The 15,046-nt window shown below is 37.8% G+C and overlaps 1 protein-coding gene across 4 annotated transcripts in view; it reads right to left on the reverse strand.

Annotated features, from left to right (window-relative positions):
- CNTN3 (contactin 3) overlaps positions 1–15,046 on the reverse strand; it is a 333,748-nt gene that overhangs the window by 62,331 nt on the left and 256,371 nt on the right. For all 4 annotated transcript variants that reach the window (XM_027585016.1, XM_027585017.2, XM_027585018.2 and 1 more), the window contains exon 12: positions 307–434. In XM_027585016.1, the coding sequence (XP_027440817.1) occupies positions 307–434 (128 nt within the window). The remainder of the gene's footprint in view (positions 1–306; positions 435–15,046) is intronic.

The following is a 15,046-nucleotide window of genomic DNA, read 5'->3' on the forward strand; positions in this document are numbered from 1 at the left end:
TGTGAAAGAGTGCATTCAAAAGATCTGACAAAATGGAATAGCATAAAAGTTATCATCAGCATATGTATTTGTAATTCTTCTGCCCATTATACCAGCACGTAACTATTGTGTTCCTTGGTGCACACTGTGGTGTGTGAAGAAAGATTAAGAACTGTTCTCTTGACTTCTACCTGTTAAAAATAACAGTGCAAACAGGTTCTACCTTCACAGTGCACTGCATATTGTAAAAAGTCTGTTTTTTTCTTTGATCTTAATAACATACCATATAGTTCATCTCTACATAAGGCAATCTTTATATATACCTACCTGTAACAACCAAGTGCGTTGTGCCATTTGCTTTTCCAAACTGGTTTTCTGCTGTGCAGGTGTAAGTTCCAACATCAGCTTTAGTCACATTGGCTATTTTAAGTCCTCCATCTTTTAAAAAAGAAATTCTAAAGAGAAATAAAATTAGACAAATAAGTGTATAATAGTCATTTTTCCCAAATAAATAGCAATTTTTAAATAGAAGTATTGTCTTGAGCTAGGATTTCTATGGCTAGATAAACCAGTCTTCTTGGGAATAAAGAATACTAAAAGAAAATTTACGCACACACACACACACACGCACACACACAGAGAGTAAGAAAAGATGCTCTACCAATTTGAACTTTTCTTGACATTTTTATGCAGCATTACTTAACAGCATTATTTAACATTACACCTACTTTCAGGGACGACTTTATCAAATAAATGTGAAATGTCTTCTAAAAATATATGGTGAGGTAGGTTGTTCATGATGGGCTAGCCTTATCCATTTGGAGAAAATAGAAAATAGACATGACATGAATTCCCTTAACTTTGAAACAACAACTCTCTTTCCTTTCATAATGAACTTGGGAGAGTCACGTTTTACCCAATATAAATTCAAATTTTGCAAAATAATACGTTCATGGTCACCTGTGAGCTATTGCAAGGAATCTGGGCAGTACAAATGAACCTTACATTAGATTTTCTGAGCATATGCTTAAAGTACTTAAAGCTTTTGTACCTAACTAATTAAGGAAATACAAATGAGTGTCTTACATGTGCTAGGCATTATGAGACTCTCTGGGATTATAGTGTGAACAAGATAGAAAGTCTCCACCTTCCTGGAAGTTAACAGTCTACTGAGCAACACAGACAATAAATAACCATGCTCAGATATTGGAGAAGTATTCTGAAGGAGACGAACAGGGTGATACGACAAAGAGTAATAGCTATAAGGAGTGTTTCCATGATAGGCTGCCTCAGAAATGCCTCTTAGAAGAGGTATCATTTGAAATGAGAAAGAAGAATGAGAAAGGGTTTACCTGTCATTAATCAGATCCATGAATCTTAATTGCCCATCTTGTCTACCCATAATTATTTCCCCTTTCCTTGAATTCCTAAAATCTTTACTACTCATACCATACATTTAACACTTAGGATGCTTTTTATCTTGTATGATTCATATCTTTGGTATGTGAATGTCATATCTATCTAAAGACAAGGTCAACTTCTTTAAAAAGATTTCCAACCCCAGTGTCAGCATGACATGATATATGTAAACCATGATCAGTAAGTGTTTCTAACTTTTAGGCTCTACAATAGACAGGAAGGATGCTAAGGGCATCAGACTATAGTGGACGATCTCAACTCAGTTTCTAATTATTATCCTGCTTGATGCAAGATTTGGAGGTGAGTGTCAAAAGTGTGATTAGTCTGAGTTTATGTATCAAAATATACAAGATGCATATTTTATATTACACATATGTATTTTTAATGTATTTTTTATTATGTTCAGGTAGCCACTGTATAGTACATCATTAGTTTTTGATGTAGTGTTCAATGATTCATTAGTTAAGTATAATACCCAGTGCTCATCACAGCATGTACCCTCCTCAATACCCATCACCCTGTTACCCCCTCCCCCCATCCTCCTCCCCTCTGACACTCCCAGATTGTATCTCGGGGTCCATAGTCTTTCATGGTTCATCTCCCTCTCTGATTTCTCCCCCTTTGGATTCTCTCCTTCCCCTATGGTCCTCTGTGCTATTGTTTATGTTCCACATATGAGTGAAACCGTATGATAATTGTCTTCCTCTGTTTGACTTACTTCACTTAACATAATCCCCTCCAGTTCCAACCATGTCGATGCAAATGGTGAGTATTCATCCTTTCTGATGGCTGAGTAATATTCCATTGTATATATGGACCACATCTTCTTTATCCATTCATCTGTTGAAGGGCATCTCGCTCCTTCCACAGTTTGGCTATTGTGGACATTGCTGCTATGAACATTGGGGTGCATGTGCCCCTTCTTTTCACTACTTCTGTATCTTTGGGGTAAATACCTAGTAGTGCAATTGCTGGGTCATAGGGTAGCTCTATTTTTGACATCTTGAGGAACCTCCATACCGTTTTCCAGAGTGGCTGCACCAGCTTGCATTCCTACCAAAAGTGTAAGAGGGTTCCCCTTTCTACGCATCTTTGCCAACATTTGTTGTCTCCTGACTTGTTAATTTTTAATGTATTTTATATTACATATATATATATATTCCTTTGATGACCTGTGATTCACTTTCACTCAAATCCTACTTTCATTTTCTTGAGTGAGAAAGTGGTGGAATTAGAGCCAGCACACAGAGACCTGCTCATCATCCTGGGTAGAGTATCCATGAATATTTGTTGCTCATGTGATTTTTTTTTTTAATATGTCAAGGTATGTTTGAAACAAAAGGGTTTGAGAACAATGGCCTTGAAAGCTAATCAGGGAACACAGAACATTGTATTTTAATTTGAGGAGTAAAGTACAAGGGTTACAAATGCCAAGAACTTTCCTAGGTAGCTGTGAAAAAGGTGTTATATCTGATTTCCCTCATGGAACCCTGACCACTTTGATGGGTATGAAATGTCTGCTGATCACTTCTCAAAGAGATCATTGAAGAAAATCTCTGTACCTTAGCTTCTCAGAAAACAAAGGTTTTCTTAAATAGTGTGCAATGATAACGGAAAGAAGAGACCCAGAAGAGGGACACAAGCAAACCAAACACCTTGCATATGGAGACTGGTTTGAGAAACACGAGGAGTAACCTGAAAGAAATGTAAGTCTGATCATGTAATTCGCCATAACCCCCAATCCTGGCTTAGACTGCTTCTCTGGCATCACATTGCCTATAGGAGAAAAATGATTATATCCTAAGCCTGAGCCGTATTTTCTCATTGGGACCCTACCTCTCTCTAATTTCGTGAAACCCCATGAATTCTACTCCTTGTTTGCTTTTTCCCAGTCACACATACTTTCTTTTAAATGCTTTTATGCTTCCTCTTGTCTTGGAGCCTTTGTGAACACTGTCCCCTATGTCTGGTTAATGGGTACTGAACCTTCAGATTTTGGCCACTTCCCTGAACCATGGGTCAAATGAGATGTTCCTGTAAGTGATGATACATCGTCTGTGCCTGCTTTATAGCATTTGACAACTGGCCAATTCCACACTTTTGTGCTTATTTGACTAATTTTCTCCTCTAGTAAGCTCAGAGACTGTAAGCTCTCTGGAAGTAGGGAGAGTGTCTAGATAGTGTCTGATTTACTCACCACTAAATTCCTAGAGCCTTGAACCATTCCTGATATAGAGTAAATGTTCAAAATTGATACTTGTTGAATGAACAAATGATTGTATGCCTCTAGAGAGTCACTACAGAAGAACTGGGATTAGTGAAGGCAGGTTGCAAGGCACTGAGGATTTTAGAAATTACAAGAAAATAAATTCAGAAAGTGTGCAGACTATTATACACATACACATGTATATACATATACACATATATATGTGTATTTATGTTTATGCACATGTGTATGTGTATGGTTAACCTGTGAAACCCGTGTTTGAACTGCATGGGTCCACTTATTCACAGATTTTTTAAATACAGTATTGAAAATGTATTTTGTCTTTCTTATGATTTTCTTAATAATACTTTCTTTTCTCTAGCTTACTTTATTATAATAATATAGTATATAATACATATCACATACAAAACGTGTGTTAATTGATTAAGCTATTGGTAAGGCTTCCAATCAATAGTAGGCTCTTAGTTAAGTTTTTGGGGAATCAAAAGTTACACTGAATTTTCCACTTTGCATGGGGTTGGCACCCTTAACCCCCATGTTGTTCAAGGGTCAATTGTGTAAATATATATGTGAAAAAAAGAAAGCTGAGACAACAGAAGAAGGATGAAGAGAATTTAGAAATTCCTAGGATAGGAGGACTACAAATGTACTTTTACTACGAAGAAAGAAGTTAAGAAAGTGGGAGAGACTGAAGATAAAGATGGGGAGAAAAGGAAGGAGGAAAGGAGACAAAGAGAGTGAGAGAAAAGTTATCGAGAAAAGTCTCTGGGGCGCCTGGGTGGCTCAGTCGGTGAAGCGCCTGCCTTCGGCTCCAGTGATGATCTCTAGATCCTGGGATCGAGCCCCGCATCGGGCTCCCTGCTCAGCAGGGGAGTCTGCTTCTCCCTTTCCCTCTGCCCCTGCTCTCTCTCTCACTCAAATAAATAAATAAAATTAAATTTAAAAAAGAGAGGGAGAGAGAGAGAGAGAGAAAAGTCTCTGAATGAGTACAAAGAAGGGCGATGTTCCTGACCCATTTTGTTTGCTAATCCTATCTGTAAAAATTTAGGGCCATGACCCTCAAAGAGGATAGGATTTGACCCGTAGCCTTGCTCAATAAATTTTACCTACCTTTACTAGTCAAAGAAAAAAAATGCAACTTTGCTGGAGATCTTAATATGTAAAGCAAGCAAGGTAGGAGATGGTTATCAGAAGGTCTTAAAGATATTTGAAGTGAGGTAATCTCATCTGCTTTGAGATAGAGGCTGGAGGTAGAATTAGAAGCTCCAGGAAGCTGAGCAACTGACCCCTTCCAAGATTAGCAACCAAAGTAAAAATGTCTCTGGTTGACCGAACAAATATTCACTCGAAGCTCAGACCTTCTGATTTGGATATCACAGAACAGAGAGAGGCAATTTTAGATATCTTCACATGCTATGAATTAGTTTAACAGTGAAGTGAACCTTCCACTACAAATATAGAACTATTAGGGATATTGGAAGAACTAAAAAACCTTTGGTGCATGAGGTTTAATAGCTTAAATGAGCAAACCTATCTTCATGACTATGCCAAGATGAGGCATAGTTTCCAAAGCAAGGCTAATAACTTAGGAATCACACAGACTCCAAAACAAACATATTGACTCTCAAAGAATGCAAACTCTGTACATTGTAAAATTTTGAGCTAATTGGGTATTTTCTTCCTAAATTGGTTCTTCCAGTAAGATCTAAGAAGCCCACAGGGCATTTCACACAACATAAAAATAAACAATATTCAGTAAATGGATGGAGTAATTGTTTCTCAAAAGAAAACCTTCAATAACCCATGCTTCCCTACAGAGATCCAAAGTGAAAATTTTATACTACTTCAGTATAAATGAAATTGCTTTCTAAGCTTTCTGGGAACACGTTTTCCTGCAAATGGATAGAGCTGAAAATGTAGATAACAATGAGTGTCTCTAAGTCTTGGCACAAAAGTTAAACAAAGATTTATGAGATTAACATTCAGAAATGTGGGACTCCAGTTTCCTTTGAAAAATGTAGAATTTAAATCACTGTGGCATTTTTGACTCTTTGATTGGTTTGATAATATACCTTTATGTATCTTCTTTTATCAGGCTTTCCTTTCATAGTAAAAGAGGTTAATTATTTTACTTAATTCTGTGCCATCTATGGTTAGTTTGGGATAAGTAAACTTAATTGCTCCATGCTGCTTGAATGGTCCATTCTGTAAATCAGTGATGGCACTGAATTTATGACTGTTAAGAAAAGCTGTCTGTTCAGAAAGTTGACTGTTACCTAGCCAAGACTGACCTGTACTTTATGATGACATATAACCATCACAGTAACACAGTATGTTTTCGAATGGGAACAGTGTGGTATATTATGCATGCGAGGCAAAATTTCTGAATATATTGTTTTACCCTTGCCTATGTTCTGAATATTACGGTAATTTATTCAACTTGAATTTTAACAAACATGCCGCAACTCTACATTTTCTCAGGAAGCACATCTCAGTGGAGATGAAATCACATGAGATTGTAATGATTAAACTGCTGTATAGAAAATAACAACGCTATTTTGGACTTCACTTTCTGAGTACATATTCGAAGAGATGGATGTTTACAATTAGCCGTAAGAGAAAAGTACTCACAATGCATATATTACAGGATAAATAATGACAGTTAAGAAAAGCAAATATAAATTGATGAAAATGCATGAGAAAAATAAGTGTCAGTAAAAAAGAGCACAGAGTGTATGTTCTTGTTTGTAGCTCCCTCTCAGTCCCAAAGGCTTGGCAAAAGAACTCCTGCCCCTTGAGTTCAAAGATAATGTACACACACTATTTAGGAAAATTATATTAGAATTTTCATTCTTTTAACTATACCATTTTGGGCTTTCATCTTATAAATTCAGCGGTGTTAGGTTAGTGATTTATTGGTTGGAAAATCTCCAAGAAAAAGAGAGGCAGAGCAGAGAAGATTCAGCAGTTAATTATCCTATTTTTGAGTAAGCACTAGGCTAATAATACGCGGCGTTGTTATTTTGTTGTACACACAGATTACATGGAAAAGGCATCTGAGGTCCTAGAGAGATGTACTTTTTCCACAACAATTAACATTTCTTCATATTCATAAGAAGAGAATCAATGGTAAAGGAACATAATCATTACTTTTATAAAACCTTTCCAAAAGCATGTCTATCATGACAAATAAATCTGGAGCTCAATTTTTGTGACAACAGTGATGCAACAGTGTTTCTTCTAAAATGGACTCAAGCCAATAGGGCAAAAGGCCCTTAAAGGGGAATTTCCAATTCGAATTATTATATCAAACTACCATCTAAGTAATTCATGAGGCCGAGGTAATCCATTTGAAACATTTAAATCCTTATATAATGAAGTATCTGCAAAAATGATAAATATTCCTATGTATGAGGGAGTAAACCAAACAAGACAATTAACTCTCTAATGGCTCATGTATTTAAAAGAAAACCTCAAAGGGAATACTTCTTAAGGTTCAAAGCAGTGCCATATTTGACACTATTCTTTCCTGCTTGAGAGATAGACTCATAAGTAAAATCAATGAAAATCAAAATGTCAGTTCTATTACTTATACTATATAGAAAGCTGATTCAAAACTGCTTAAGTGAGCAGCATGGTTTTCTGGTATTTCATCCCTGAATTAGACAGACCTAAGCACCCTGGCTCAAGTGTACAACCCCAGGCCCTTCCCGTAAGGTAGGGCATGGTAAAAAGAACATCAAAATACATTCATTCTCTATAGGAAGGCAGATACCAAAGAGAAAGGAGGGGACCCCGAGGCGGGGCTCCATCTCCGAACTCCGATCATGACCTGAGCCAAAATCAAGAGTCGGATGCTTAATCAACTGAAGCCACCCAGGCACCCCTGGGAACCACACTTTGAGTAACAGTATTCTAAACTATGCCTATTGGATTCTCCCTCCTTCAACTTTAATTTGTGAAATAAAGACAAAAATGATGCTTAGTTCATTCATTCCAGCACTTTCTCTGAGAAGATGGTGCAATCCCTTCTGCCAGGATTTCTGGAGCCACTCAGTTTTCTGTCCATCCCTGAGTCAGTTTCTGCAACTTATCTAATAATTCTGGCTGATGTCCTTGAATTAGTCCTTAGCTACAGTTCCCAAATCCCTAAAGGATATGAGCAACCACAAATTGGTGTCATGTACATAGTATTTTTTCAATATATATTGTTATCTTAACCAATGTGATGGGTTCAGAAACAATCTTCTATACAGGGAGGACAAGGTTTTATTACAAATCAAGAATGGCCCAAAAACATCTGCCTTGATATTGTGTTCTTGTATGAAAGGATGGTTCTGGTCCCATTATCCCAATTCCAACATCATCTATTTTAGATATTCATCAATGTATAAGTGGCCATTTACTTCTGCAGTGTAACTAAACTTGCTGGGATACAGAGTTCTTTGAATATTTGAAAAGTATGAGAACTCTATGCAGAACAAATACACAGACATATAACACAATGACAACAAATGTGATACAATCCAAGTTGAATTATCTAAGGTTTTGTGGACATCAGATTGGCAACTCCTGCTAGCAACCCTACTCACCCAATGATAATAAGACTGTGCTCGAAAACTTTTTGTCTTGAATGCTTCAGTGCTAGCCTTTTTAGATGCACCTTATTAAGATTTTCCTTCATGATGACTGTGTACATTTGGTGACTAGCTCTTTAAAAATTATCTTGCACAAAAATAGAGTGGTAATGTAAATACTGAGAACAAACTTGTGGTTGCCAGGGGGGGGGGTATGGAAGGAAGGGCAAAATGAGTGAAGGTGAGTGGGAGGTCCAGGTTTCCAATTATGAAAGGTGTAAATCACAGGGGTGAAAGGCACGGTATAAGGCATATAGTAAATGGTATTGTTATAGCATTATATGGTGACAGATGGTAGCTACACTTGTGATGAACGTAGGGTAACATAAAGACTTGTGGAATCAGGGCACCTGGGTGGCTCGGAGGCTTAAGCGTCTGCCTTCGGCTCAGGTCATGATCCCAGGGTCCTGGGATTGAGCCCCACATCAGGCTCCTGGCTCAGCGGGGAGCCTGCTTCTCCCTCTGCCTCTGCCTCTCTCCCTGCTCATGCTCTCTCGCTCTCTCTGTATCCCTGTGTCTCAAAAGAATAGATAAAATCTTTTAAAAATAAAGCTCTTTAAAAAAAAAAAAAAAAAAAAAAAAAAGACTTGTGGAATCACTATGTTGCACACCTGAAACTAATGTAACATTGTGTGTCAACTATCACCTCGCTTAAAAAAGAAAGAGTAGTTAATGGTGCACCCCTCAAGAATGTAGAGTCTTAGGCCACACATTCATTCATAATCTGGGGTGGGTTCCAAACTATTTTCTGAGAAAAATCTCAGTCCTAATAATCTGCACTTTCTTGTCCCTCCTCCAGGCAGAGGTGTGATCACTGTCTACTCACACAGGTTCTGGTGAACCACCACACCTTTAATCAGATGATATAAACCTTAATATTAGTTCAATTGACTCTTTATAAGCACTGACTCTTCATTTTCACAGTAGCCCTTCCTTGAGTACCCTACATTCTTGACAGCAAACATAACCCTGAAATAATTTCTATTTCAAGCTCACTAAATCATACATGTGAGAAATAATACACATGGAAAATTAGTTAGAAGAATGTGGTCTACCCCTTTCTCAAGAGCCTTAAGTCTTAATACTCAAAGTTATGCTTGGATTGCAAAGAATAAGAAAAAGAAATCTTTAATACTCATTGAGAAGTCATTGGGTTTTATTAAAGATTTTTTTTAATCTAATCATTTGAGAGAGAGAGAGAGAGAGAGAGAGAATGAGTTGGGGGGAAGGTCACAGGGAGAGGGAAAAGCAGACTGCCAGCTGAGCAGGGAGCCCAATGCAGCGCTCCATTCCAGGACCCTGGGATCACGACCTGAGCCAAAGGCAGACGCTTAACCGAATGAGCCACCCAAGCGCCCCAAGAAGTCATTGTGTTTTATTTTAAGAATGTGGAGTGTTAGTACTACATCACTCAATGTTTTCTTCATTAAAATCCATTGGATTTGGATATACACATTCGCATTTTTATTCCTAGGGAGAGCTGCATATCTCCTTGTCAAATGTTTTCATTTCACCTTATGGACCTCAAGGATTGTGTAACTGGCAGTATTTTTGTCTGCTTACTTTTAGCAAAAAGCTCTGAGCCAAAATCATGCAACTCAAATACATGAATGGATCCATTGGGTTATGTTTTGTAAACTTCCCTCAGATACTCATCCAACAATGATTTATTGAACATGTACTACGGATCATGCTCTAAAAGGCAGTAAGGATACCCTGGTAAGAATTTAGGCTGTCCTAATTTATATAACTTACATTCTGGGCAAGTGGAATGTTGGCATCTTTTTTTCCTCCACAATTTTTTCTCCCCAGTGTGTACTTTGTGTGTATTTCAATAAATTGTCTCAAGTTCTTTTAGGAATGAGACATGATACAAGTAAATGAAATAAACTAGGAGACATCAAGTTATTAAAATGAGGCTAGAGTAATAAAGAAATAATAAATAATAAATACAGTGGGGGTATCAATATTTTTAAGTACCTAGAAAAACATATAATTTGTCTCAAGTTTTAAAATACTACCATTTTCTCAATTAAGTAAATTAAATTAATAAATACTGTGGAAAATAAAGAGCCTAATAAGATCTTAAAGGTAAAGTTAAACACACCTCTTTATTCAGCATTTGAATGTAAAAGGTCAGGAAATAATTTTTTGCCAAACAAGATAGATTTTTGTATATTCAACCTCAATTTTAGATTTTTTTTCAGGACTACATACTCACAAAGGGTCAAACACTTTCATCTTCTTATAGAAACTGCTCTAGCAATGAAATCATTAAGACATGTATCATATGATCTCACTGATATGAGGAATTCTTAATCTCAGGAAACAAACTGAGGGTTGCTGGAGTGGTGGGGGGTGGGAGGGATGGGGTGGCTGGGTGATAGGCACTGGGGAGGGTATGTGCTATGGTGAGTGCTGTGAATTGTGTAAGATTGATGAATCACAGACCTGTACCTCTGAAACAAACCATACATTATATGTTAAAAAAAGAAGATAGTAGGAAGGGAAAAATGAAGGGGGAAAAATTGGAGGGGGAGATGAACCATGAGAGACGATGGACTCTGAAAAACAAACTGAGGGTTCTAGAGGGGAGAGGGTGTGGGGGTATGGGTTAGCCTGGTGATGGGTATTAAAGAGGGCACGTATTGCATGGAGCACTGGGTGTTATACACAAACAATGAATCATGGAACACTACATCAAAAACTAATGATGTAATGTATGGTGATTAACATAACATAATAAAATAAAATAAAAAAGAATTTAAAAATATCACAAATAAGATCAGGAAGTGGAAAACAGGTCAAAGCGCAAAATCAATTGTTTTTGTTAGGCAGTAAGAAATTTAACTCAGTGTACCAACTCATTAGAACTTATATAACAGATCATAAATTATGAATAACACCTTCCAGCATCAAAATGTGGGAGGCAGCAACCATCACTACTGAAACACATGTTTATTCCTTTTTTTATGAAAGTGCAATGGTACCTCACCTAATCATCCATTCAACCATCCATCCATCCACCCAACTATCTACCCCTACTTCTGTTAGAGGTTCAGGGAGGGGAAGAATTAAAATAAGGAACTTTTTTATTTTCAATAGGAAGCTTCAAGTAGAAATTTATTTAAAAAGCCAATTTTTGTATTTTAAAGAAACTGTGTTGTAAATTAAATAAGAAAATTATAGGCGCCTGGATGGCTCAGTCAGTTAAGCACCTGACTGCTGATCTCAGCTTAGGTCTTCATCTCAGGGTTGTGAGTTCAAGCTCCACATTGGGCTCCATGCTGGGTGTGGAGCTGACTTAAAAAAAAAGCAAAGCAAAGAAAAAGTGATTATAGGTATTTTAAAGAAATGGAAACCGCTCAAAAAAGAATGATATTCACTTCAACAAGTATTTTTTGAGGACTTAAATTGCACTAAGTGTTTTGGAAAATAAGAGTAAGAACTAGCCCCTTCGAAGACTTACAATCTAATGGCTGAGGGGCATATACCTATAGGACATGCAAAACTAACCAATAAATGTGATCATTTGGTAGGAAATTTTTTATAACTATAAGGCACAAATTTATCCAACTCTACCTTCAAAATACATGGTATCTTTTTTTTTCTCCATTTCACCCACTGTTACCCTAAATCAAGCCTCCAGTCACTCTTGTCCTGCCAACTACAAACTGCTCCCTAACCAGACTTGTGCTCCCTTCCTTTCTCTCTCTGACCCATTCTCCATCCTTCAGCTAGAGTTCTCTTTTAACCAGATCATGTCACATCCCTGCCTTAAGACCTCCAATGATTCTTATTCTATTTAAAATAAAATCCAACATTTCTATCATGGTCTTTAAGAATTCCATCTCTGAGACTTCGTATTTCATTTACTTGTTTATTTTTTTTTCCTGAGGCTTTATATTTTGTTCCTCTCCTGACCCACACATGATACTTTAGTGACACTGGTTTCCTCCTGATTCTCAAATCTGTCAATCTCATTCCCATCTCTGGGCCTTTGTTCTTATTGGGATGTCTTCCTGGAAGGCAACTTCTCCCAATTCTTGACATGATCCATTGCTTCTTACCATTTAGTTTTCTGCCCTAAAGTTACTTCCTTAATGAGGCCCCTTTTTTTTTTTTTAAATAAAACTCTATATAATTATATATATTTTTCTTTATGGCTAAAGAAATTATCTTTTTAATTTATATGTACTCTGCCTCTCCCTTTTGCAATTTCTATGAGGTCTTTTCAACTTATGTGCAATCTGCATTTCCCTTCTGCAAGTCCCACGAGGAAGGGACCAATGCCTTGTTCATGTGGTTTCCTCAGGGCCCAGGGTAATGCATGGCATGTGGGAGGTGTCCCAGATTGCACTTCCCAAAGGTGGCCAAAGTTAGATTTCCCATCCCACCTGCTCTCCTGGAATCCTGCTACTGTCTCATCAAGAGGTAGAGTCTAATTCCATTCCCTGTGAATCTGGTTAGCTTAGTGATTCCTTAATAACCAGTGTAATGCTAGAAAAGTGGAGTGTTGACTCACCTTCCATCTTGCTACCCTGAATATTCACTGGTGAACCCATTAGCTGCCTTGTAAGCATTTCAACTCCCTAGAGCCACCATGCTGTGAGGAAGCACAAACTAGCCCACATGGACAAACCAAATGGAAAGACCTTGGCACTGCCAAAGAGAATGCAGGGCGTAGCCAGCTCCTGGCTGTTCTGGCTCTAGCTATTACCTAAGTCATGGGAGACAAGCTGAGCTAATACCTAGTCAAGCTTGGCAGAGCCTTTTCCCAATTTCTGACCCACAAAACTGAAATCTAATAAAGTGACTGCTTTTTTTTTTAAGATTTTATTTATTTATTCATAAGAGACAGAGGGAGAGGGAGAAGCAGGCTCCCAAGGAGCAGGGAGCCCGATGTGGGACTTGATCCCAGGACCCTGGGATCATGACCTGAGCCGAAGGCAGACGCTTAACTATCTGAGCCACCCAGGCGCCCTAAAGTGACTGTTTTTACACCATTGGCTTTCAGGGTGATTTGTTATGCAGCAATAGTTAATGGGAACAGTAGATGTTAAATAAATATTTGAGGAATAAATGAATGTTGAAATGAAGAAACATGTATGGAGCAGAGTCTGAGGCTACCGGGAAAGATAAGCAAAAGGCTCTTTGAGAACCCAGGTAAGATGGCCTTCTGCACAAATCGTTATAATACACTGTGTTAGATGATACCACTTGATAAAGAAACCACAAGGGTAAAGCAGAAGAAAGAGCAATTAATCTCGCACACTGGGCTTGGGGGAAGGCTTCCCACCATGAGTAACAATAAGCTGGACTTTGAGTGATGAATTTGGGTTTTCTAGGTTGAGAAGAAAAGATATTCCAGCCATGGAAATTACAAGAGCAAAAAACGCAGGATGAAATGAGAATTCTGTCTCTTTCTCCTTTCTCTTAAAATTTAATCAAAACGCAACGGTATGCCCCCCTGTCCTGTCCTCTAACTTGATAGTGTTAAAAGAGTCAATATTCTTACTTTGAGAGAAAGCATCTGATTTTTCCTATCTCAAATATATTAGCAGGAAAAAAAGCAAAGAGAGTATGTGATGATAATACAGATTTCTACAATAGTTTTAATATATTTTTCCTCCCAGCTGGGAGTCTGCTTGTCCCTTTCCTTGCTCTGCCCCTCCCCCCACTCGTCTTTTCTCTCTCCCTCTCCTTCTCTCAAATAAATAAAATCTTAAAAAAAGCCATTTTCTTTAATAACATTTAGATAAAATTTATTTATTTAAGGTTTAAATAATGAAAAACTCAGTTGAGAGTTGTAAAAAACAAAAGTCTTTACTCACATTTCTTTTTAACCCAGTCTCGTTACTCCTAAAGTACCTGAGCAACACGATGAAAACAGTTAATATTAAAAGCAACATGAACAGCAACGGGTGCTTTTTCCTGAGAGCATATCTAGAAGCCACGATAGAAGATGCTTCACACACACACTATCTTATTTTTATCTTTGCAACTTGAGTCCCCTGAGATAAAGAAATGTGAGAGAAACGGAGCAGGGACAGAGGTGGACATCATTTTTCCAAAGGAAATCTCATCCTTTCTTTGCTTGTCAGGGAAGGTCAGTATTTTTGTCCAACCTTTCTAAGAGTATATGCCAAGCAAATGCCACCTAACAGACTGGTTAACTCTGCAATAAGGCCCCATTTCACAAATAAGGAAACAAGACTCAGAGCTTAACTAACGTGCCTAGCTCCACCTACATGGTAAGTGAAAGAGCCAAGATTTAACCCACACCTTTCTGATTCTGATGCTTTGCTCTCTCCACGTGTTAAAATTAAGTCAAGGAGGAAATCAAACCTATACTTTGGTTCATCCGACACAGTGAATAACGTGCACAGTACTTAGTATGCTGCATGCCAATTATGCATAAATGATTCATGTCAATAATCATACAAATACATACTCAGAAACTTAGATGTCTGTGGTTAATGGGAGAAGCTCCATTGGCATGTTCTGGTGGTTGAAGGGTGGGGGATGGCAGAGAGGAAGTGATTAGCATGGCTTCTCAAGAGCCCTATCCCAACCCAAAAGTCTGGATTGCACTGATTCTTCTCTTGATTAACTTCACTGTTAAATACTAGCTTAATCTTCTCATAGGATATGGGATGTAAGGGGCAAATGTACTCTTTTCTCTTTTCTTTACAGCTGGAAGCATGAGAGAAATGGCGGTGTGGGTTACAGAACCCAGACAGGGAAGGGGGCTGTTCTCTACTCTCTGAGACTGTTGTATACT

This window comes from Zalophus californianus, chromosome 1 (genome assembly GCF_009762305.2).
Source record: "Zalophus californianus isolate mZalCal1 chromosome 1, mZalCal1.pri.v2, whole genome shotgun sequence".
NCBI classification, from domain to species: Eukaryota; Metazoa; Chordata; class Mammalia; order Carnivora; family Otariidae; genus Zalophus; species Zalophus californianus.